Source organism: Bos javanicus, chromosome X, assembly GCF_032452875.1.
Source record: "Bos javanicus breed banteng chromosome X, ARS-OSU_banteng_1.0, whole genome shotgun sequence".
NCBI classification, from domain to species: domain Eukaryota; kingdom Metazoa; phylum Chordata; class Mammalia; order Artiodactyla; family Bovidae; genus Bos; species Bos javanicus.
In genome coordinates, this window is record NC_083897.1 from 83951578 (window position 1) to 83978211 (window position 26634).

The window sequence follows — 26634 nt, forward strand, 5'->3', positions numbered from 1 at the left end:
AAGGCCACAGCATTTCTAAAGAGTGGAGTCAGATTCAACTTCAGGCCTCTGTTACCTATATTTTTTCAAACTCAGTATTCTTTCCACAGCATCACATCTGAAATAGGATGATTCTTTAGGGATGAGGTATTTGTCGTGAATTAAGACTGTGGAGGTGTTATTACTTTGACATACAAAATGCATGGGAAATAGGATTTCTGTCCTCCCACAAAAGTTTAAAGACTTTATTTTTAGGGCAGTTTTAGGGTCACAAAAATTGAGAGCGAGGTATAGAGATTTCCTCTATTTTGTTGCCTCCAACATATGCATAACTTTCCCTCATTATCAACATCCTCCACCAGAGTGTCACACTTGATGAACTTACATTGAAACCACATCATAATCACTCAAAGTCCAAATTTTACACTAGGGTTCACTCTTGGTGTTGTACATTCTATGGGTTTGGACAAACGTACAATGAAATGTATACACCATTATTATATCATACAGAGCATTTTTACTGCTATAAAAATCCCCTGGTATTCTACCTATTCCTTTCTTCCCTCCTCAAAATCCTGGCAACAACTGATCTTTTTACTGTCTCCGTAGTTTTGCCTTTTTCAGAATATCACAGTTGGCATCATTTAGTATGTAGTCTTTTCAGATTGATTTCTTTCACTTAGTAATATGTGCATGTGTTTCCTCCATGTTTTTTCATGTCTTAATAGCTCATTTCTTTTCTTTTTTTTATTTTTAGTGGAGTATAGTTGATTTACATTGTTGTGTTAGTTTATGCTGTACAGCAAAATGGATCAGTTATACACATACATCCCTTGCCTGGAGAATCCCAGGGACGGCAGAGCCTGGTGGGCTGCCATCTACGGAATCGCACAGAGTCGGACACGACTGAAGCGATTTAGCAGCAGTAGCAGTAGCATACATATACATCCACTCTTTTTTATAGATTATTTTCCCATATAGGCTATTACAGAGTACTGATTAGAGTTCCCTGTGCTATATTACATATCCCAGGACAAGTTCCCTGTGCTTATTTTATATATAGTGGTATGTATATGTCGATCCCAATCTTCCAGTTTATTCCCTCTCCTACCTTCTACCCCAGCCCTGTAACCATGTTTGTTTTCTACATCTGTGACTCTGTTTCTGTTTTTTAAATAAGTTCATTTTTATCATTTTTTTTATATTCCACGTATAAGTGATATCATGACAGCACATTTCTTTTTAGCTCTGAATGATATTCTATTCCATGGATGTATTATAGTTTATTTATCCATTTACAAATTATGAATAAAGTTGAAAGGGAAGCAATTTTCAAGTCAATAAATTCATTTAGTACTATTTGCTAAATGATGTTTGCTAAATATTTGCTAAAAATGATTTGCCTTTCCCACTTCTTTTCCCCACCTCTTTTCCCCAGAGTCTAAAAAGAAAAGCACACCTTTCAAAGTAGGTCATATGGCTAGTGGGAAGCTGCCATATAGCACAAGAAGTTCAGCTTGGTGCTCTGTGATGGTCCAGAGGGGTGAGATGGGTGGTAGGAGGGAGGTTCAAGAGGGACGGAGCTCAAGAAGGAGTATATATATGTATACATATAACTGATTCATGTTGTCGTACAGCAGAACTGTACACATGGCACTCTAAAGCAATTATACTCCAATTGAAAAAATTAAAAAAAAAAGATTTTTTTTCAAAAAGCAGGGTAGGTTCAAGTTTAAACTAGTTAAGGTTAAGTCACTTAACCTCTCTTCAACTCAGCTGTCTCATCTTTAAATGGTTATAATAATAATAATACTAACTTCATAAGATTGTTTTGAGGAATCATGAAGTTGGTTATGGGCTTCCCAGGTGGCTCTAGTGGTAAAGAATCTGCCTGCTGATGCAGGAGATGCACGTTTGGTCCCTGGGTGTGGAAGATCCCCTGGAGTAGGAAATGGCAGCCAACTCCAGTATTCTTACCTGGAAAATTCCACGGACAGAGGAGTCTAGTGGGTTACAGTCCATGGGGTCCCAAAGAGTTGGAAACGACTGAGCCACTGAGCATGCATGCCCCCATACATGCACACATTGGGTTATGGGATTATAGACTGCGTGGAAGGTAAAGAATATTTCTCCCATAGACATCCATGTCACAATCCCTAGAACGTGTGACTGTATTGTCTTACATGACAAACGGACTTTGCAGGCTTAAGTATCTTGAGATGGGGAGATTATCTTGGGTTATTGGTGGGTCCTTATAAGAGAAAGAGGGAGGCAGAAGGGTCAGTGTCAAAGTGATGCAGTGGGAGAGAGACTTGACTGGCCACTACTGGCTTTAAAGATGGAGGAAGGGGGCTATGAGCCAGGGGATGTGGACAGCTTCTAGAGGCTGGAAAAGGCAAGGAAATGGATTCTCTCTTAGAGTCTCCAGAAAGGAACACAGCCTATTTGATATCTTGATATGGCCTACAGAGTTGTATTTTTAATTTCTGACTTCCAAAAGTGTAAGATAATAAATTTGTGCTATTTCAAGTCATCAAGGTTGTGATAATTTGTTACAGCAGCAATAAGATACTAATATAGGTAGAGAAGCTGTTACTACTCTATTTACAATCTGGCTTTCTGGCTTTCTTGGCTTTCTTCACAAGGCAATGTAATCTAAACACTTTCCCAAAATTAAATTCAATCTTTTTGCTCATGTACACACTATTTTCCAGCCCCTAGCTACTGTGAGTCTAAAGGCAGCCACCTGTAAAGAGTAGCCCTAGTTCTCCTACAATAGACAATGGACAAGAGGCCTCTCAGGGAAGCTGCAAGACAGTTTATAACATCCTCTTTATAGCTTTTCTACTTACACATGGAAAATCACATGCTTTAATCAACAGCCAGTGCAATGAGTTGGATCACAAAAACCACACTTTGTGGTCCTATTCAGGGAAAAATGAATTCCTAATTATGGCCTCCTTTTCTCTGGCAGGGGGTTCTGAGCTTAACACAGAGATCCAAGAGCAGGAGTCAACCCTTCAGGTAGAAGGCACATGGGAATTAGAGCTCATAGAAATGGGAAAGGGAGGAGAAACAGAAGTGAGTCAGTCAGAGGGAAGCTGGAAAAAAGAAGGAAAAAAACAACAAACAATCCAGCCAAATAAAGAGAAGTGAGAGACATCATCCCACAGTTGATCTCTCCTGGGTTCTCACTCCCTCCCATTTTGGAAACTTTCCAGGTATACTCTAGGGGCTTCCCAGGTGGCTTAGTGGTAAAGAATCTGCCTGCTAATACAGGAGATGGTGGGGAAGATGCCCCGGAGAAGGAAATGGCAACCCACTCCAGTATTCTTGCCTGGGAAAGCCCATGGACAGAGGAGCCTGGTGGGCTACAGTCCATTGAGTCGCAAGAGATTCCCACACGGCTTGGCGACTGAAAAACAACTAGTGCGGGCGCACCTGCCTTTGGAGGCTGCGCTGGGACAGCTATTAGCTGGGGTGTGCTGGGAATACTCTGCGAGAGCCGGCGCCCTGGCTGGGTAATGCGGAGATCGCAGGAAGGAGTCACAGGGCGCGAAACGGAAAGACTACATCTCCCAAGCCGCCACGCTTTCCAACTGGAGTCTAGGGCGCTGACTGCTCCCCAGTTTCCGTAGGGAAGCGCCGGGCTACCGCAGCTATTGTGCGTCGCGCTGTTGCCCTCCTCTTCCCGTTCGGGCGTCTTTGGAGGAAGGCTACGTTTCATTGTCGCCCGGCTTAACACCTCTGGCGCTTAGCAGGACAAAAGGCCGCTCCCTCGGACCAGGAAGAACTTTAGGAGACGGCAGATTCTGGTAAAGAGACCCTAGGGTGCAAGTAAGATACAGTTTAAGGAACCCGAGTACCCTGCCTCGGTACATGGGCTTCGCTGGGGAAGGGCGGAGGCGCTGGCTTTAAGAAGGGGGAGGGGACAGTGCACTCCGGGTTACCCGCGGAGCTCGGCAAAGGAAATCTTCTGCTGGCTCGGCAGTTGGGAGCAAGGAGAGGCACCTCCCACCCTCAGCGCTCACCCCCGCCTACACCCTGGGCGGGCCAAAGTGTCACGTTTGCAGTTGCTCGGGAAGGATCCAGCCGCTCTCCCGAGAAGAGACGAGTTGGTTTCTGCTGCCTGTCAGGGGAGCGATGAATAGGGGGCATGTTGCTTGTTAAGCAGCACCCCGCCGGGATCCAACTGCGTTAGTTAGCTTTTGCCGTCACCTGAAGCAATCGCCGGGCCGCCCGTTTCCGGTACAGACCAGCCAGCTCTCCCCAGGAATCTCATCTGAACAGGTATCTGTCCTCTAAAGGGAGGGAGGCTGCAGCTTCCTAAACGGGTCCTGCAGTCTGCGCAACCCATCTTTTCCTCGTACTGTGCCACTGATGCTCTTGATCTTTGTGTCTTTCCTTTCTCCTTCCAATCCCTGTCATCAGAACCATGGGGCATCCCCCGCTGGAGTTCAGCGACTGCTACCTGGACAGTCCTGATTTCCGCGAGAGGCTCAAGTGTTATGAGCAGGAACTGGAGAGAACCAATAAATTCATCAAAGATGTGATCAAAGACGGCAACGCGCTTATCAGCGCAATGAGAAGTAAGTGGAAGACTTTGATGAGCAGTTTCCCTGAGCCGGTGCTTCTGGCCTTTGGAGATCTTCCACACCCCAGCCCAAGTGTCTGAGGCTCATGGTTTTCCGGATATTTTGGAAGTGGGGTCAGTAGAAGTGGAAGTTGGTGGCTACAACTAGAATTGGGGGTTTCCCCTTTAGTGGTTTTGGTTTTATAAGACAGGATCTGTAGCTGAGGGACTGTCTTGTTCAGCAGCTATCCTTTCTTGTCAGACTCCTGTTCTAAAGGGACAGGCCACTTGTATTGTCAGACATGTTTATACCCATGTATGAAAGGGACATCTAAGCTGACCAAGGGACTGCCCCACAACCTCCTAAAGAATTGGGAATTCAGGCCAGCAGCTTGAGTCAGGGTTTTGTTCCTGTTTGGCCTCTAGTTGCTGCAGATAAATATGGGGGTAGTAAAAAATTGCCAATGGCAAGTTATTTTCTAAGGAAAGCACCTTTGCTCTTTAAGTTACTGAGTTATGATTGTGTTCAAGGTTGGTCTAAGTTCGGAATTATTAAATGACCTCATGTGCCACTGAATTCTCCTCACAGGTGAAACAAAGACCTGCCTAGTCCCTAGCAGGAAGAGCCCAGCTCCCTAGGAGCATAGTAGAGAGCTCAGGTTGGGAGTCACCAGGTTGAAGGAACCTCACCTAGCTTGGCTTTCCAGGTCCTCAGAACTAAGAACTCTGGGGCCCTCCCCCACTTCCCCGCTGTGTATAGATTTTTTATTTCTGCTAGTTGGCAGAAGGTTTGGAGTAAGAGAAAGAATAAAAAACATCCCCAACAAGAGTGCAGGCAGATCAATCCATTGTGCCAAAGTATATACCCATAAGAATGGAAGATAGGGAATGGGTGGTGATAATCCATTTTTTCTCTTGGTTGAAGGATGATTATGAAAAATAAAGTCAAAGTCACTGGCAAATATATTCTGTATACCTGTAATATTTTTTTTCTGAGTGGATTTATCCCACAAATAGTGTGTCTGGTCCAGCGTGGGGACCTTCTTAAGGCAAATACAGCCAACCAAGAGCAAGGAGAAAGACTTGGGAGCCGCAGTGCAGTGGTTTTTGTTGTGCAGCTCTCCTGATTTGCCCCTTGGAGTCTGGGCTTTCCCTGTATATGTTGTCTGCCTACTTTGGTCATAAGTGTTGCAAGTTCCTACTTGTTGTTTCATTGAATTGGATCATGTGATGGTGTGTCTTATTTTAGTCTGAACAAGAGTAAACTCTTGGTTGCATCTTAAAGATGGGATATTTGAAATGCTGATCCGTAGACTTTAGCCCAGGGTTTGGGGTGTGTTGCCGCTTAATAGACTTCATTGAGAGGTTAAAGATATGCTGGTTGTGCTACAAAAGTAGTTAGAAAGGTGAGGGTTCCTGAAAGGAAAAGCGGGAAATGTTTGGATTTTTTTTTTTTTTTTGCTTGTTTACTTGTTACAGTAAACTACTTAGTGCAGTATTCATAGTTAAATGAAGCTCATCTAAGCCCTCAGAAGGGACTGGCTTTGTGAAGTGCAGGATAAGCTGAAAGTATTTGTGAAAATACAGTTCAATAAAATGGTGGAGGAAGGGCAAAAGTTTTCTAGGCAAGTGGTAAATTGCGGTTTTTATTCTTTCCTTTTGGGGGATTAAAAGTGGTGAGAGTCAACAATTATGCAGGTTTAAACCTTTGAATATGGGCAGAAGATCTAAGAGTTATTTTGGCTCAGGGGGTTCTTGGTATTTATGGCGGTTTTCCTTTCTTGAGTAGACATAGAAAGCCAAAAATAGGACAGTTAGGAAATAAAACCCAGCAGCTAACCCAGACTCCATTTCTTTTCTTTAAGTTACATGATTCTAAAAACATGATTTGCTAGAGGCAAAGACAGGATGTTTCCCGCTGTCTTGACCACAGTAATGTTTATACTCCCACTCTGCTTCCTCAAAATGGGCTAGCTGGGCAGCTTTTTCAGAGTAAGTGAGGTAGACGCAAAACAAAGGTATACTTTTGCTTTGTATGGAGGAAAAAGGAAGAGAGAACACTGGAATTAGATTAGAAGACCTGGGTTACAATCTTGGCTTCACCATTTTGGGATAGGAAGGCACATATAATATATTTCAGATATAAAATGGGGGTAATTGTATGCACCTCACAGAGTTGCTTTGAGGCTCAAAGGAGTTAATGGATTGTGAAAGTATTTTGTAAATGGAAACGGCTAAATATTTTAAGTCGTTGATAATACATCTTCAGGTTAATAATATAGTGGCTGAATATACTTTTTGGTAGGTTTCTAAAGGGAAATCCATAAACAAAAGTAGTTGGAAACATTTTTTTTGCTGTCATCTTGTGGAAAATTCATTCCCTATATTGGCATGGCTCAGTGATTAATTTTGTATATGTGTGTGGATTCATTTTGTCATTTGGAATCTGGCATTAAAAGTAAAGAGAATTATTGGCACTTTTTCATTTAATTTATTAAATTGACCATCAAATCAACTGGTTAGTGTTTCTGGTAACCAATGAAACCTGGTGCTTCATGCTGCAAAAATCAGCTGCAGTTTTTGTTTAAGTTGTTAAGCTAGTTGGAACTTGATTTCCAGCTTGTGTTTGATTTTGTCCAGAGCTCTAGATAAGGTTTTAGTCACAGCTGTGTGTGATAATTAGTTTATTAAATATGGATTATATTTGAATATCTAGATTTTCTTAGATCTGTGCTCAGAGGTAATTGATGTTATGAATGATATTCAGTATGTCTTCTTTGAGAAAGTGACTGATTTGCTCTCTCCCCTTAAATGTGATCTATTCATAATTGTTGGAGTAAAAAATGGTGATTATAATTTAAATCAATGACAAAAACATTGGCACTCTGAAAGGTGAATATATTGCCCACTTTTCTTTTTGTTTTTTAAAAAATATTTATTTATTTGGTTGCATTGGGCATGTGCAATCTTTTGTTGTGGCTTGCAGGCTGCCCCATGGCATGTGGAATCCTAGTTCCCCGACCAGGGATTGAACCCATGTCCCCTGCATTGCAAGGTGGATTCTTAACCACTGGACCACTAGGGAAATCCCTGTTCTTTGTTTTTATATTGGCAGCTTTGGTCCTTGATGTTGTATGAATATTTTCTATGCACTTAGGCTAGGTATTTACAACAAGTGAACATGATACACCTAATAAATGTTATATAATTCAGTGAACATGTATCATTCATTCAGTAAATACTCATTCATATACTAAATTCAAGCCATTGTTCTCAGGGTTGTTACAAATGTTACAGAGAAAGTCACAGATGGGATCCTGCCCTCAAGGAGGTCCTAGACGGGTAGGGGAGATAAGATATGTGTAGAGATCACTAAAGTATAAGGTAGTAGATATGGATCAGAGCCATAGAGTGGGACAGGTGGATACCATGGTATACAACATGACGGAGAGGTCATTTCCCTGTGGAAGGATAAGGGAAAGCAAAGGAGAAAGTAGCATTGTAATTGGGCAGAATTGACTTATCACTTATTTAGCTGTTTCTATATGTTGTTGTTGTTCAGTTGCTCAGTCGTGTCCTACTCTTTGTGACCTCACGGACTGCAGCAGGCCAGGTTTCCCCGTCCTTCACCATCTCTTGGAGCTTGTTCAAACTTGTGTTCATTGAATCAGTGATGCCATCCAACCATCTCGTCCTCTGTCATCCCCTTCTTCTGCCTTCAATCTTTCCCAGTATCAGGGTCTTTTCCAGTGAGTTGGCTCTTTGCATCAGATGGCCAAAGTATTGGAGCTTTAGCTTCAGCGTCCATCCTTCCGATGAATTAGGATTGACTGGTTTGATCTCCTTGCAGCCCAAGGGACTCTCAAGAGTCTTCTCCAACACCACAGTTCAAAAGCATCAATTTTTTGGTGCTCAGCCTTCTTTATGGTCCAACTCTCACATCCATACAAGACTACTGGAAAAAGCATAGTGTTGACTATATGGACCTTTGTCAACAAAATAATGTCTCTGCTTTTTAATGTTCCTGTATGCCAAGAATTAAAATCTTATAACAGACTTATGAGGCAAGGACTATTATTTCCACTCTTTCTGTGAGAAAACTGAAGTTCAGAGGAATTTAGTAACTTTCTCAGCTGATAAGGGCAGGAGTCTGAATTAGAGCCCAGATCTGACTCTGAGGGCCCTGAATTGCACTGTATTCAGGACAGGGAATTTCATGTAGTAGGAATGACATAGAGAATGTAAAGGGATAGCAAATAATTCAGGTCATTTGGGTTATATGGTGCAAGAAGAGAAGTTTGGGAGATGACCTTGGAATGGAAGGTTGAGGGCCTTGACTGTGCATGACCTGTTAAGTACTTTAGGCTTTTCTTTACAGGCAGGGAGTATTAAAAACATTTTTGGTAGCACAGAGGCGTGGTCTGAACTGTGCTTTAGGAAGATTCATCTGAGAGTGATATAAGATGTTCCAATTCTAAACAAATATTTGTGACTTTTCTGCAGATTATTAGGAACTTTAAATTTTCTTTGATATAGCTCAGGGGTCAGCAGACTTCTTCTGTAAAGGGCAATATCTTAGGCTTTGAGGGCATGTAGTTTCTGTGGCTCTTGCCTGGCAAATCCCATGGACAGAGGAGCCTGGTAGACTGCAGTCCATGGGGTCGCTAGGAGTTGGACACGACTGAGCGACTTCACTTTCACTTTTCACTTTCATGCATTGGAGAAGGAAATGGCAACCCACTCCCGTGTTCTTGCCTGGAGAATCCCAGGGACGGGGGAGCCTGGTGGGCTGCCGTCTCTAGGGTTGCACAGAGTCGGACACGACTGAAGCGACTTAGCAGCAGCAGCAGCAGCAGCAGCAGCAGTCTCTGTGGCAATTACTTAATTGCCATTGTTGTGAGAAAGCAGCTATAGATAATACACACATGAAATGAGAGTGGCTGTGTTCTAATAAAACTTTACTTATTGACATTGAAAAGTAAATTTTCCATAATTTTCATGTCATAAAATATTATCTTCCTTTGAATTTTTCAGCTGTTTAAAAATATAAAAACCATTTGCAGCTTAGCTAGAGCAGGGGCATACAGAAATACCTGTGGGCTGGGTTTGATTCAGTGGTTGTAGTTTGCAGAACTTTAATATGACTAGTTAACCTAAATGGACTTTTTTATTGGTAAGGCAGTGAATATAGTTATTGGTAAAACATAATGCCATGTTTAATATTTTCCATTAGTTTATTTAGTTTATTTTATTTTACTTTGGCATGCTGTTAATTATGCCTGCACTGGATTCAAGGTTCACAGGTTCCAGTGCTGTCTCCATGGCCAAGGAGAAAACAGAAAAGTATGAAGCTATTGGAAGTGGGTTAATAGGACTGGAGTGTTTGGGGTAAAATACAGTAGCTTCATCTCATTACAAAAGCCTTCACTTTCTTTAAAACTGTGATAGCTAAATGAAATGTGTTCACAGCCTGGATTCAATCAGGTTGCAATTCCTGAGCTAGATGATCTACTTCTAAGAGTCTAGGAGTCTTGGAAATGGGCTAGGAAAATGAAAGGTGATAGTCTCCAGAAAGAGGTTTCTCTGGGGAAGCACCACTAGACACTGCAAATTGAGAGAGGCAGAATGATGGTATAGTGGGAAAAAAACCCTAGATGTGATGGATATGATGATGGTTCTGCTACTAATAGGATCTGTGACCTTGGTAAGTCTTTTGCTGGGGTCCTTGGTCTGCAGCTTTACATAAGTGAGGATGGATAGGGGATATGTAAGCCCACTTTCAGATCTAACATTCCATGACTTTTTCATTGCATATTATAATTTAATCATTTGGGAAGGGAATGAGTAACTGAATTATAAGATCTTATTTTATGCCTACATAAAGTTTCACATTATATTAGTGTACTGGCAGTATTTAATTAAATACAAAAAATTTAACAAAAATTTAAAGTAATCATTCAAAAACCAAGGATAACATACTTTATATGTATAAAACAGATGTCAGAAAAAAGAATTATATCATTAAGCTCACTCATATACATGCACAAACCACAAACACATAGGCTGTCTTGGACTAATGGAAACTTATGTTTTAAAAGAATGCAAAAATGTCACTTTCTTACATTCTGCACTTTTAAAGATAAAGAGTTTTAGATGTTTACATTAAGATGACCATTTGGGGTACCTGTTCAGCTCTTGCTTTGGCAACTGGGACACCTATTTGGTAAATTTTTGTTTTCCTGAAAGGATGGGTCAGTTCCATTTTTGAGGCAAATTTCATATTGAATATACTTTATGGAGCCGTCTCTAGCTTTACACACAGAGAACCTGGGTGCTGGTTCCAACTGTGCCACCTCCTAGCTATATGACTCTGAGTAAGTCTTTAGTTTCATGAACCTGAGTTTTCCCATTTCTAAAATTAGAGGTTTTGTCAGTGATCTTTAGGGTTCCTCCTGGTTTCCTCATTCTGTTTTCTGGGATGCCACTGTATTGCACAGTCAAGCAACCTAAATTGATTCCATTGGAAACTTTGGAGCAAATTCGCCTTTCCTCTGAGAGAATGGACAAAAGGAACTGATATGTTCCATGTGAATAAATGACATGAATCATGCTAGCCTATTTAATTATCCTCTTGATGAATGCTTCTTGAGAGGTCCCAACCTGGTGCTTTTCAATTCTGTCTTGAATAGCTCTATACTGAGGGAGACCAAAGCTTTTAATCCCTCTGGAGTGGGTGTAGTGCTATGGTGTGCAGGGAGGAGTTGGTGATGTAATATATACATTTTCAGTCAGCAGATATCCTGTCATTATCCTGGTGATAGTTAATCAGTGCCTTGGAGGACATGTTGTTATAGTCGGCTCTGTATCTGCAAGTTTTGCCTCTCTGGATTCAACCAACTGGGGATAGAAAATATTTGGAAAAAAATTCCAGAAAGTTCCCCAAAGCAAAACTTGATTTGCCACATGCTAGCAACTATTTACATAGCATTTACATGAGATACTATAAGTAATAGGAGGATGTGGGTAGATTATATGTAAATACTACACCACTGTATATAGAGAGTTGAATATTCTGTGGATTTTGGTATCCACAGGGGTTCTGGAACCAATTCCCCACAGATACTGAGGGAAGGACTGTATTTTAGATATTCTGAAGAGTAGCTCAGATCAATGTAATGAGTATGTTATATGGTATTGCTCTTAGTAGGTACGAAGCAAAGTCAAATGGAATTTGCTGGAGGCAGTATTAGTATATTCATAGAAGGCCCTCGGAAGACCAGATTCCAAAGTAGCCAGACTGGAGTGCTGTGGGGACTAGGGTGCAAAAGTGAACCAAGCCAGCCTTTCAGTGTGTGACCATTTACAAGAAGCGGTTTTTAAAAAATGGATGGTGAATGGTACAGGGAAGATTATGCCTTGATTTGCTTATTAAGGAAAGTTTTTCAGAGTTTAAAGTGATGAAGGAAAATTACTTTTCAGCTTCATTTTTACAGTCTTGTTTTGTAAAGCATAACCCAAACCTTCTGTTTAATCCGATATCTGTTTCTCTAATCAGTTACTATAGAAATTTCCTAAAAGTTTATAATGATCTGGAAAGATACATGCTTTTCCAGAGGAGTTTTCTGGAAATCTAGAGCTGAATTTTTCACCTCCTACCTCCATCGGGTGGAGGGCCCTCATGATGCTTTACTGGGCTTGTATCAAGTGCTAAAGCCTTACACAATGTAAAGGTAATTAATTTTAATTCAAAAAGGATTTACGAAGCACCCACTATGTGTCCGGCAACTGGACAACTGGAGATAAAATGGTGAATAAGGCTGATACGGGCTTTGCCCACTTGGAGCATACATTAAATGTCTGATTACTCACATAATGTAATTACAGTTGTGAGAAGAGCTATGAAGAAGTTCAGGATATGATATATATTCTATCACATATTATAAAAGTGGATCATTGTAGGGGGAAAATGAGCTAGACCATGGGGATACAACTGTCCATAGCAAAAAAGAATACACTGAGGAAAAGAATTCTTAAGTCAAAGATATCTGCTCTATTGCTGTGGTAGTTAACGGTCCTAATAACGAGCAAGACTCTCTAAGTGAATGAAGAGTGACGCTTAAACTCTCAATAGGGTGTAGTATATCTCATGGTGTCTTTGGTCACACTGCATGGCTTGTGGGATCTCAGTTCCCTGATCAGGGATTGAACCTGGGCCAGAGCAGTGAAAGCATGGAATCCTAACCACTAAGCCACCAGGGAACTCCACTCCTCCTTTTATAGTTATATTAAAAATGTTTTTTGAGTGAGTAACACATGAACATGGTAAAAATTTCAAAAGGTACAAAAGGGTAAACCTTTTTTGCCTCCTGTGTCCCAGTTCCCCAGATCTTCACACTAGAGGTAATAACTGGCAATATTTTGCTTACCTTTTAGAAAGACTTTTCCTAGTGCTTTTTTCAGCTTCCACCTACTCAGGAATGTGTTCATTGTAGGCAAATTGTTAGTCATACTGGAGCAAGATTTCTTTAGGATTGTACTTGGAGGGAATGGTAAATTAAAGATCTCATAAAATCAACTCCTCCATAAAAACAAAAAGGACACTGGCAAAAATTGTTAAAATCAACATTTTCAGAACTCTGTAAATGAACCAAAAGGCTCATGACAATCTGAAGAGTGTTTATGGATGGAAACACGTTGAGCCTTAGTGGCGGCAGATTTTGTGGCATTTTAACTTAACCCTGCCTCTCATTCCCTTCTCCAGAGCTTTGTGGTAGCCTTGAAAACTAACAGTCCTTTGACCACAGTAGCTATGGAAACCAGTAACCTTTTAACACCTTAGTGGGGAGACTGGGTTTGTAGTTCCTCAAAAACTCACAGACCTATAGTCTTGTCATTATCTAATATGTCTTAAAGCTAGCTAGAGAAGCCTCATTCACACAGCTTCTCATTACTTTACCTGACTTAGAGCTACCTCAGTGGGAAAAGTTCTATCCCCAAGATGTTTAACATCTCAGGTGATTTAGACTAACTGAAACTAAGTAGGGCAAGCAAAAGCCTGGCCAAAAACGTAAAAGGGGAATGAAACATATACTGGGGGCTCTGAAAAGATCTGACACATTCCTGGGATCTAAATGGCCACGTGCATGCCCTGGGCTGTGCGTGTGCCTAGAAAGGACCCGAGAAGGCCTTTTAATAATTTCTCTCCTATGGCTGAACTTGAGGTAGTTATAAACTGTTTGGCTAAATGTTGAAGAAATGATCCAACATGCAACACAGAGCACCTCAGAAAAAACTAGAAGACTTAATGGTTCAAGACATTTAAGGAGATCTGTGAACAATTATTAGCTGGACACTTATCTAACCAGGCAGAGATTTCAGGGGATACACTCCAAGGAATACAAACATTATAGAATCTGTCTAAGAACTATGTCTAAACAAACAGCGACAGTGATAGTGACAAAAACAGTAACAACAAAACCTGGGGGAAATCTGATTTCCAGAAGAACCATATTATATTGTGTCTAAAACGTCCCATTTTCTACAAAAAATGATCAGATATGCAAAGATACAGAAAAGTATGGTCCATACACAGGAAAAAAGCTGTCAATAGAAACTGTCCCTGCTGCAGTCTAAACGTTGGAATTTAGACAAAAAAAATGAAATCAGCTAATATTTGTGTTAGTCTCTTAATCATGTCTGACTCTTTGTGACCCCACAGACTCTAGTAACCTGCCAGGCTCCTATGTCCATGGAATTCTTCAGGCAAGAATACTGGAGTGGGTAGCCCGTTCCCTTCTCCAGGGGATCTTTCTGACCCAGCGATCAAACCCAGGTTGCCTGCATTGCAGGCAGATTCTTTATCATCTGAATCACCAGGGAAAGAACTAAAGGAAACCATGTCTAAAGATTTAAAGAAAAGCCTGAGAACAGTGTTTTGCCAAAGAGACAAGGAAAGCCTGAGAACAGTGTTTCACCGAGACAATATAAAGAGATGAAAATAATAAGGAAGAGTCAGATAAAAATTCTAGAGTTGAAAAGTAAAATAGCTAAAATGAAAAATCCATTAGAGAGGTTCAACAGCGGATTTGAACTAGCAGAAGAGAGTCATAGAACTTGAAATAATCTAGTCTGAGATTATCCAATCTAAGCAAAAGAAAGAAAAGATGAAAAGAAAATGAACAGAACCCCAGAAATTATGTGACACCATCAAGTGTATCAACATTTGTGTAATGAGAATCCCAGAAGAAGATAGAAAAAAACAGAAAGAATATTTGAAGAAATAATGGCCAAAACTCTCCAAATTTGATGAACAACACTAATATCCAGATCCAAGAAGCTCAAAAAACCCAAGTAGGATAAACTCAAGAAAATCCATTCCTAAGATACATTATAGTCAAATTGATGAAAACCAAAGGCAAAGAGAGAATCTTAAAAGAAGCAAGAGAAAACTAACTCATCAGTTGAAAAGCACCCTCAATAGGATTGAGAGCTGATTTCCCATCAGCAACCATGGAGATGGGAAGGCAGTGGCTTGGCATATTCAAAATGCTGAAAGAAAAATGATGGAAAATTCTTAAAGAGATGGGAATACCAGACCACCTTACCTGCCTTCTGAGAAATCTGTATGCAGGTCAAGAAGCAACAGTTAGAACCAGACATGGAACTATGGACTGGTTCCAAATTGGAAAGGAGTACGTCAAGGCTGTCTATTGTCACCCTTATAATTTAACTTCTATGCACAGTACATCAGAAGAAATGCTGGGCTGGATGAAGGACAAGCTGGAATTAAGACTGCTGGGAGAAATATCAATAGCCTCAGATATGCAGATGACACCACCCTTATGGCAGAAAGCAAAGAGGAACGAAAGAGCCTCTTGATGAAACTGAAAGAGGAGAGTGAAAAAGCTGGCTTAAAACTCAGCAATCAAAAAACTAAGATCATGGCATCTGGTCCCATCACTTCATGGCAAATAGATGGGGAAACAATGGAAACAGTGACAGACTTTATTTGGGTTCCTCCCTGTAGCTCAGACGGTAAAGAATCTACTTGCAATGGGGGAGATCCCAGTTCGATCCCTGGGTGGGGAAGATCACCTGGAAAAGGGAATGGCAACCCACTCCAGTATCCTTGCCTGGAGAATTCCATGGGGAGAGGAGCCTGGGGAGCTACAGTCCATGGGGTTGCAGAGTCAGACAACAACTGAGCGACTAACATTTACTTACTTAACATTTCTGTATGTTTTCTAAGTTAAGTTAAAATTAATCTAAACAATATTGTAATTTTAATTCTGAGGTAAGTCACTAAGAAAAAAAAATATAGTGAAAGTAGTAATGAGAATCAAAATAGTACAGTAGACAATATTTAACACAAAGTTAGTAATGGGAAAGTAGAGGAAAAAAGATGACATATAGAAAACAAACTAAATGGCAGACATAAATCTTATCAGTAAGATAAAATGTAAATGAAATACACACTTTTAATAGAAAGATACAGATTGGCAAAGTGGATAAACTGCTCAAAAATGGATTAATTGATTGAAATACATGCTGTCTTTTAAGATACATATTTTGTGTTCAAAGATACAAGTAGGTGGAAAGAAAAAGGATGGAAAAATGTAGCAGGCAAACAGTAACCAAAGAGAATTAGGATGACTATATAAACATCAGACAAAATATATTTTAAGACAAAATTTTCATGACATACAAACAAGACATTTTATAATGGTAAAACCATAAATATATCGGGAGGGTATCCATTATAAACATATGCACCTAACAACAGTGCCCCAAAATTCATGTAGCAAAAGTAGACAGAAGTAAAGGGAGAAATAGATAGTCTAACAGTAATAGTTGGAGACTTCAATACTGTACTTTCAGTAATGGATAGAAGAACTACTAGAGCTCAATGAGTAAATAGAGGAATTGAACAACACTGTAAACCAAGTAGATCTTCTATAGACATCTGCAGAATACTCGTACAGCAGCAGAATACACATTTTTTCTTAAGAGCACATGGGACGTTTTCCAACACAGACTGTCTGATAGGCCATAAAACTTGCCTGAATATATTTCTTTATACAAATTATGTTCTGTAGCCACAGCAGGATAAAATTACAAATCAATAAGAGAAGAATATTTACACAGTTCATAAATATGTGCAAATTAAACATCACACTCCTGAATAACCAGTTGGTCAAGGAAGCTATCACAAGGGAAATTAGAAAATATTTTGGAATGAATAAAAAATGAAAACTCAGTGTGACAAAACTGATGGGATGCAGCTAAAGCAGTGCTTAGGGGAAATTTTTATAGCTTTAAACAACTATATTAGGAATGAAAAAAGATCATAATTCAATAACCTGACCATTAAGAAACTAGGAAAAAAACAAACAAATCTGAAAGCAAGTAGAAGGAAAGAAATGATAAAATTACAGCAGAACTAAATGAAATAAAGAATAGGAAGATCTCTTTTCTCTATTTAAAACAGAAAATTTAAAAAATCAATAGTTTGTATTTAAAAATGACAACACTGAGAAACCATTAACTAGACTGACAAGAGAGAAAAGACTCAAATTATTAAAAGCATAAATGAAGGAGGAGACACTATTACCAAACTAAAAAAAAATAAAAAAGAACAAATGGGAATATTATAAATAGCTGTATGCTAATAAATTATATAATTTAGATAGAATGGACAAATTTCTAGGAGGACCCAAACTACCAAAATTGACTCCACAATATATGGAAAGTCTCTATAGACCCATAACAACTAAAAATTAGTGGGTAGTATTTTGAATCAGTAATCAAAATACTTCCCACAAAGAAAAGCCCAGGCTTAGATGGCTTTACTGATGAATTTTTCCAACCATTTAAAGGAAAATTAGTACCCTATCCTTCTCAAACTTCCAAAAGTTAGCAGTTTCTTAACACATTCTTTGAGGCCACTCTAATTAACATACGGGGCTTCCCTGGTGGCTCAGAGGTTAAAGTGTCTGCCTGGAATGTGGGAGACCTGGGTTCGATCCCTGGGTTGGGAAGATCCCCTGGAGAAGGAAATGGCAACCCACTCCAGTACTCTTGCCTGGAGAATCCCATGGAGGGAGGAGCCTGGTGGGCTACAGTCCATGGGGTCACAAAGAGTCGGACACGACTGAGCGACTTCACTTTCACTTTCACTTTAATTAACATACCAAAACCCAAAGACATCACAAATAAACTATTGACCTAATTCCCTTAAGAATATAGAACCAGACTCCCCTCGTGGTCCAGTGCTTGAGAGTCCAGCTGCTGGTGCAGGGAACATGAGTTGAGTCCCTGGTCCAGGAGGATTCCACATGCCTTGGGGCAACTGGGCCCAGGCACAACTACTGAGCCTGCACTCTAGGGCCTACCAGCTGCGATTACTGAGACCGTGTGCCACAGCTACTAAAGCTCTTGTGCCCTGGAGCCAATGCTCCACAACAGGAGGAGCCATAGCAATGAGAAGCCCACCCACCACAACGAAGAGTAGCACCTGCTCACCACAATTAGAGAAAACTCACATGCAGCAGTGAAGACCCAGCACAGTCAAACATAAATAAGTAAATAAAATATATTAAAAAGAATATAGATGCAAAAACCCTCAACAAAATACTAGCCAAACCAAATCCAGCAACATATAAAAAGAATTATACGTCATAAGCAAGTTAAATTTATTCCAGGACTGCAAAGTTTAATATCTGAAAATCTGTCAGTATAATAGTGTAATATTTATATCATACAAAATAATTGGAATAAGGGGAAAACATTATATCAACAGATGCAGATATTTTTAAAAGTCCACTACCTTATTATGCTGCTGCTGCTGCTGCAAAGTCACTTCAGTCGTGTCCAGCTCTGTGTGACCCCACAGACGGCAGCCCACCAGGCTCCCCCATCCCTGGGATTCTCCAGGCAAGAACACCGGAGTGGGTTGCCATTTCCTTCTCCAATGCGTGAAAGTGAAGTCGCTGAGTCGGGTCCGACTCTTCGAGACACCATGGACTGCAGCCTACCAGGCTCCTCCATCTGTGGGATTTTCCCCTGGAGTGGGGTGCCATTGCCTTCTCCGAACCTTATTATGCTAAAAACATTAAATGAACTATGTATGTTAAGTGACTGGTTGTCTCGGGCTGAGAGAGAGGGTTAGCATTATTTTGACTACTAATGGGTAAAGGATTTCTTTTGGCGATTGTGAAATTTTTCTAAAATTAGATTGTGATGATAGTTGCACAACTCTGTGAGCATACTAAAAACCACTTAATTGTACACTGTAATACATGAATTTTATGGTATGTGAGTCATATCTCAAGGCCATTATTTTTTAAAGACTGCTTGGAGAAACAGAGGTCCTTGGCTTATATACCTACATCTTCCTTTGGCTCTTCCTTGTAGAACAAAAGACCTGGGAAGTTGTTTAGAAAGCTTCACATCCATTCTGTTGAGTTTATATCTAGAGAAAGGAAGCAAAGAGAGAACTGTCAGGGGTCTAGAGCTAGAGTATGAATTGGGACCAGAATCAGGTTTTCTGGTTTCCCATTCCAAGGCTCTTTCTGTACTGTACTCTAAAGTAGGTACATTGCATTAAGACTGTGGATGTTCTTTACTGGGGCTGGGGGTGCTTTTGTTTGAAGTGACCCACTTGGCAGTGAAGAACTGTGCTAGTGGAAAGTTTCCTTTCATTTTCTTCCCTCCATTATCATGGCTGTGATCGGGTGGTGTCCCTGTTGAGCACTCTAGCCCCAGTTTAATTAGGGCCTGGTTTTGTTTTCTTTTTGTCCCAGAAGAATGGCAGTATATTACATCTTGGTGGTGTGCCACCTGTCCCCTTTGTTTCCTGCTCCAAGAGCCTACACCAGCTGGTTGGGCAGTTCCAGAAGCCTCTCGTCTTTCTGCTCATCTGTTGGCTTTTTACAGCAAATGCAGCTGCTTTTCATGTAGAATATAGTGTATATTGGAAAATGTGTGGCATTACTAAAGGGTGACAAAGTCCTCCCCCCCATGTTATTTTTATCCCTAGGCTGCATGGAATTTCTCACGAGAGGCAAGCAGTAGGCCCAGCCCCACAGTGCCATATTAGGAATTTCAAGGCAGTTCTTTGCAAAAGGTTTTCATTAAGGACTTCCCAGAAGCAGGAGAGCCACATTTCAGCTTCCAACTCTTTTTCCAGAGTCAGGCTGTTGTGGAAAGAGCCTTTCCCTGTGATTGAAAAAATATGTATTATGCATGTGGCAGTTAACAGCTGGAGACTAATCCTGAACTCATCCATCCTGAATTCATTAGGTCGGGGGAGGAGGGTGGATAACAAGCCATTGAGGTATTTTATAGCTGCCCCTTACAACTTTTGCTTAGAGCAGGGAAAAAAAAAAACTGAAAAGAGAATTCTTAAGAGAATGTCTCTGCCGCCATTATCACTATGCTGAATTTCTCTTGCTCTTAACATTGGAAATATTGATATCTTTCCATATTTGGTTTATCTGGAGTGATTTGTCTTCTAGATTCTAAGCCCAGTGTTCCAGGGTTTGTGGAAGTGATTGTTCTGTTGTGGTACTAAATGGGAAAGCAGTTGGGTAACAACTCAGTCAGGGAGTATATGGCTGAATCAGCAGAATGAAAGGGGAGGGAAATCTGGGGTTTCTTGGCATTTTGTTTGCATTTCCTTTGTGAAAAGCAGATGGTGTGTAACTGTTCCCTTTTTTTTTCTGATAATTGGGCAGTATCTTGCTGGAAATGGATTCATAAAATTCTAAGGGAATTAAGAGCACATTTCATGTAATTCTTCCATATTTCAGATGAGGAAACAAACCTAAGAGGGTATGTTCATTGTCTAAGGTCACTGAGATAGTTAATCACAAAGTCAGTATGGGAACCCAATAATCAGTCCCACTCTTGGGCTCTGTGCAGTGTCACTGTGCCTTTCGAAAACAGTCTCTACCCTTCACCAACCTCCTTTTTGCTGAGCCTGTGATTTTTTTCAGAATCAGTTTCAGCTTGTGAAAGAAAATAATTATTTCCTCTTCACTGCTTTTTGCCAAGAATGCACCTCCAGTTGTTGATCTGAAGGCAGCCAAGCATTTCACAGACCTGCAAGAATGGAGTAGGGGAAGGTCAGGAAATCTGAAGTCACTGATGTGCTTTTTCCGGTTGGCCTTTGCTTAGTAGGAATTTGATGAAATGGAAGATGAGAAAACAGACCTTCTATGATAGAACATTTACCCCTAGATATGTGGAATTTAGAGAATCCAATTACGAATGAGGAAGAAGCAACTCTAATACAAATTGAGTTGAGATTTAGGATTGGTCATGTTTGTACTGGGCAACAACAAGGCTGGGATCCATGAACATGATCTCACTCAGGTTAACCAATTACCTGGATGTGGGCAATAGATATAGATATGGGCATAAGCTAATATTTGCAGAGCACTTTATAATGTACAAGGCACTTTCACATACATATTTAACTTAATCTGGGAAGAAAAGTGTTACCTCTGTTTTATAGATGAGGAAACTAAGGCTTACAGAGTTTAAGAACTTTCATGCTGCTAGTCAGTAGTAGAACTAAGACTTAGATTTTCTGAATATTTGCACTGTTCCATTTTTATTTTATTTCCTTTAATAATGAAAGAGAATATAAGTGCTGTTCAGAGGAACATGTGATTCAGAAAGTAGAGTTATGAAGACGAGACATAGGGCCTTCTGTAGAGAAATGGGAGCAGCCATTTCCAGTACACACCTCTATAGGAAGTAGCCATTAGGATAGGCTTGTAAGCTGGAGAACAGCAGTAGATGAATGGTAGCAAACAGGACCAATAGACCAGAGCTTGTGGTAGAGTTTCTGGCGTCATCAAACTTGGGCTATTCTGTGAAGGTGCCTGCCGAGAAGACCATCTAAACCAAAGTAGAGGCCTTAAAAGGAGAATTCTCTGAAGTCAGTGGAGGTGGTTAAAAGGAATTAGGGAAGCTTCATACTGGATGAGGGAGAGGGTGATCCTAGGCTTTTTTGATTATATCTTTAGGATGGAATATAAACCTAAAATTGTAAATTAGTTAACAAGGAAGAAAAATAGGGACATATTTTAATAGGCTGTTTGGTTTTTGATTCTGCAAGTTTTGTATGTGGTACAGACATTTTTTTAGCCCAAGTTATCTGTGAATATTGAATTTTGGGGCTAATACACATCTTGTTTAAAACCAGCTTAATTCTTATGTGAAGTTATTTGTTTAAACTGTTACCATAAATAATAACATTTCATAAGAATAATAAAAGTATAACATCTTTCTTCGTATTTTTCAGTTCACCAAACAGTTTGATCTCTACAACAACCCTGTGAACCAATCAAGCAGGGTACTGTTAATGTTCTTTTTATATAGATAAATTAACAAAGGAAAGATAATGGTTTCACAGGTTTATAGATGAGGAAATTGAAATTCAGAGTAGTTAAGTGATTTGCTTAGAGCTACTCAGCAGTGTGTGGCAAATAAGATCAAAACCCAGATATTCTGGTTCCTAAGGGATGCAAATTTTCTACTATGTTCTGATGTATGCTCTGGAGAAAGGGGTCAGTACTTATACCTTACAGGATGTGTATGGGAAATTTGTGTCTCTGGCTTTTCCTGTATGGTACATTCCTGTAATAGTTACCTTGTTGCAGGAAGGGAGAGCCCTTCCAGGGCCTGAGAATGGACTCTTGTCTAACACTTGGAAGTGAATTGTCTGAGGATGCAAATGTGCTGACAAAGCAAGAGACTTTATTGGGAAGGGGCGCCCTGGCAGAGAGCAGTAGGTTAAGGAAACCCAGGAGACTACTCTGTCATGTGGCTCACAATCTCAGGTTTTATGGTGTTGACATTAGTTTCTGGGTTGTCTCTGGCCAATCATTCTGACTCGGGGTCCTTTCTGGTGGCACATGCATCGCTCAGCCAATATAGATGGAAGCGAGAAGGATTCTTGGAGGTGGTAGGACACATGGCATCTCCTTTTGACCTTTCCTGAATTCTTCCAGGTGGTGGTGGCTTGTTAGTTCTGTGTTCCTTACCAGGACCTCTTGCCATGAAATAACTCACACAAATGGTTACTGTGGTACCTGCCCAGGGTGGGTGGTTTTAGTCAGTGTGTTCCTGTAACAACTTCCGCTTGAGAGACTTCATACTCAGGATACTTCTTGGGAACTGGGGTGGAGGTTTCTTTCATCTGTAACTACTTACAGCTGAGAGTTGTTGTAGTCCTGCCTAGTAGAGCAGAAGTCTCCCTCTACCTGATCTAAATCAAGGTATTCTGTGCCTGAAACCAGTTTTCACCCTCGTAGTAACAGCAATTCAGCCAGAAACTGTTGGACCGTGTCAGAGATGAAACAGATAGGGGCCAAACAGGAGGCCTAACAGGACAGTCATCACCGGGCCTAGAAAAGGAAGGCAACATTTGGAGTGAGGGATGCAGGATATGTGACTTTCTTCTGATTTGTTGGTGGTGAGGTAGCAGGGTAGTACTCCAGGAATCTTGCTCTCAGCCTGGTTACCATACTCCACTTGGTTGGGGACTCCAGTTCTGCAATGAAATCAAAGGTATTGCTATGGATATTCCTTGAATAGGAACCAGGACCTTGCCCCAAGGCTGTACCACCACTTAACTGCTCCTCCCCTGTTTCTGTATCCCCTCCCTTCCCTGACCAGCAGTGGTTTGAGTCTGCCCTTTGGAACTCAGGGAAGGTCAACGATGCTGAACAAAGCCTATATCCTACGAACAAGAAACAGGGGACACAGAAAGGATTTGTGTACTGAAGAGTCCCAGAGTCCTGCTCAGTTTTAATTTAGGGAACTGGGCAGCTATGGCTCTGACAACTTCCTGTCAAAATGGGGCATAGTGCTGCCTTCAGTTTGGAGAATAGACACTGAATTGGAAGTATTCGAGTTCCAAGTCCTGAATGTGAGTCTTGTATGATTAAAATCTCAATCCCTTGTTGTACCATTTTGTTGTAACAGACCCAATTAGAAGTAGTCAGAGGAGCGACAATTAGAATTTTAATAGACAAAATAAATCTCATTTCTTTTCAGAAGAATAAGCCTGAAACCCAGTCTGGACCTGGCATTTTGGGGGGACTTATGGCCAGGTAGCCAGTTGTTTAGTTTTATCTGCTGCTGCTGCTGCTGCTAAGTCACTTCAGTTGTGTCCAACTCTGTGCGACCCCATAGACGGCAGCCCACCAGGCTCCCCCATCCCTGGGATTCTCCAGGCAAGAACACTGGAGTGGGTTGCCATGTCCTCCAATGCATGAAAGTGAAAAGTGAAAGTGAAGTCGCTCAGTCCTGTCCGACTCTTAGCGACCCCATGGACTGCAGCCCACCAGGCTCCTCCATTCATGGGATTTTCCAGGCAAGAGTACTGGAGTGGGATGCCATTGCCTTCTCTGTTAGTTTTATCTAAGTAGGTTTTAACATTTAAATTAGTATTGACATACAGATAACAGGTGCTATTGGTCATCATTACATGTCTCTTCTTTTTGTTAATGTATGATCTAAAGCAATTTCCTTGTCTAGAAATGTAATACAAGAAGGAACCTTTAAAAAGTAAGGTTGCAGTTACTGGCTGCCAGCAGACATTGTTTTGAGAATATCCAGGGACATCTGGTGGGATCCACAAGTCTGACACAGCTCAGAAAACTCAAGTTCCTGTAAAGAACTTGTCTGAATTATACCCATAATGTCACCTAAATATTTCCTTGGATGTCTGAACCATAACTACTCCATTTTGACTTCAATTGTCCTTATTAGCCAAGGCAGATGTCACCATTAACTATGTTAGTGTTTCTCTAGGTATGAGAAGATGCAAGAATTGGGACTCATAAAATCTCCTGAAAATATCTATCTGAAGGCCTGTTCTGCCAGTGTTTCCCAGAGCACAGAGCGCCTCATTCCTGATCTCCACCCTGAACTTCTTTCAGGGAGTGTTGCAGGTCAGAAGTTGCAGTGGCCATGGTCTAATCTTTATAGAGGTAGATGGCAAGTGCCAGTTTCCAATTGGTAGGGCTTATTCATGGTCATAAATTTGATCATGGTTTGGGTGGTGCATTTCATGACCATTTCATCCCATGATGCTGGAAATGCTCATTCTCAGGTCTGGCAAAGAATTTGCTGATAGGCCACTCAATGTGCTGTTACTGGATTAGGCCCTAAAAGAGTATCCAAAATTCTCTGGACCACCTCTCTATATTAGCCTCTTATGTACAAGGAAAATAAGAATGGGCTCATGTCTAACATTCAGAAATGAATTGTCCAAGGTGACACATGGGCTGACAAAGCAAGAGACTTTATTGGAAAGGGGCACCCAGGTCGAGAGCAGTAGGGTAAGGATTCCCAGGAGAACTGCTTTGCCACATGGCTCACAGTCTTGGGTTTTATGATGATGGGATTAGTTTCTGGCCAATCATTTTGATTTATGGATCCTTCTTGGTGGTGCACACATTGTTCAGCCAAGATGGATCCCAGCGAGGAGGATTCTGGGAGGTAGTAGGACACATGGCATCTCTTTTCAACCTTTCCCAAATTCTTCCGTTTGGTGGTGGCTTGTTAGTTCTGTGTACCTTACCAGGACCTCTTGTCATAAAATAACTCACACAAATGGTTACTATGGTGCCAGGGTGGGCGGTTTTAGTCAGTATGTTTCCCCTAACAATCTGATTCTTTCCGATGTCTGTCTCAGCTCTGACCTGGCTTTGCATCCAGCCTTCTGCTGTTCCTTGAGCCTTTCCTCCTAACACCATCTCCAATGCAACTCATTCTCTGTAAAACCCTCAGTGTTACCTGTTGCCAGCTGCCATTTCCTTCTCCCTCCTTTTCAGTGACCTTGCCTTAATGTTCCTTGTTTTTATGTCTGGTTACCTGTCCTTACTCTGATGTGTCACCTGCCAACCTCCAAATTGTGATTTAAATTCTGTTGGACCCTCTCATGCCACATGTTAGCCCCCTTTCAAAGGAGCTCAAAAATATTGGTGTGCTTTGGTGCTATTTAGGACCAATTCTTTTGCCTTTCTCTTAACCTTGTGCCTTTAATCAGGTTCTGCTTCCCTGGCAGTATGGGGATAATTGGCATATTTCTTAGTCAGAGCCCATTATATAGATTTCTCTGACAGCAGGCAATTTTGCGCTAGTCCATATCTGGCATTGAGTGAAAGTCACTCAGTCGTGTCCGACTCTTTGCAAACACATGGACTATACGGTCCATGGAGTTCTCCAGGCCAGAATACTGGAGTGAGTATCCAGTCCCTTCTCCAGGAGATCTTCCCAACCCAGGGATCGAATCCAGGTCTCCCACATTGCAGGCAGATTCTTTACAAGCTGAGCCACCAGAGAAGCCCATATCTGGAAGTATTACCAAGGTAACTGCTATTGTTTTATCAAGTCTAACAAGTCCAGCAGGTCTTGCTGATCGAAGCATTGCAAGGAGGCACTTGCTTGGCAAGTCTCTCCAGAGAGAATTCTTTTCTTCTGGTAGTGGTCTCACCCTCAAGGAGTTAGTAGCTCCCTTCAGGACTGACTTTCTTAAAGTGTGGCCCTCCAGGAATTTCTGGGTGTTCTGAAGGCTGCTGGCCAGTTGTAGCTTTGATGTTTCTTATGGGATGTTATCTGAGTTTCTGCATCAGGCCGGAATTACTAACATGATGTTTAATAAAATCCACGTGTCCTTCCATTGGCACACCAGAGAAGGTATCTCTGATCTGTCCATTGGACCAGTGAAGGTTTTTATTTTCTAATGGTGATAAGTACAATTAAGTAGAATGGATACTCACAGGCCTTGTTTACTTTGAAGTATTTTATAGCCTCTAATTTTGAGAATAACTGATTGAGGAACTTTCTAGCTTTGCACCTTTGCTCTTTGTTCCTTTTCAGGAGTTCTGGGCAGAAGGACAAGGGAAAAACAAAGAGTAACTTGATTTCTCAAAAAGGTCTCCTTGCTTAATTTGCACTAAAGAAGGGTCAGCATACTAGGGCCCATGAACCTAATTCTGCTCACCACCTGTTTCTGTAAATAATATGTTTTTGTAATAACATTTTATCAGCATGTAGCTACA

General features: G+C 40.9%; 1 protein-coding gene across 4 annotated transcripts in view; it reads left to right on the top strand.

The window, feature by feature from the left end:
- The first annotated feature begins 3419 nt into the window (after positions 1 to 3419).
- OPHN1 (oligophrenin 1) overlaps positions 3420 to 26634 on the top strand; it is a 635000-nt gene continuing 611785 nt past the window's right edge. For 2 of the 4 annotated variants that reach the window (XM_061409851.1, XM_061409855.1), the window contains exons 1-2: positions 3421 to 4269; positions 4411 to 4568. In XM_061409851.1, coding sequence (XP_061265835.1) covers positions 4415 to 4568 — 154 coding nt within the window. In that variant the 5' untranslated portion in view covers positions 3421 to 4269; positions 4411 to 4414. Of the gene's footprint in view, positions 4270 to 4410; positions 4569 to 26634 lie in introns of all 4 variants that reach the window. The other 2 variants (XM_061409853.1, XM_061409852.1) reach the window with 2 other exon arrangements.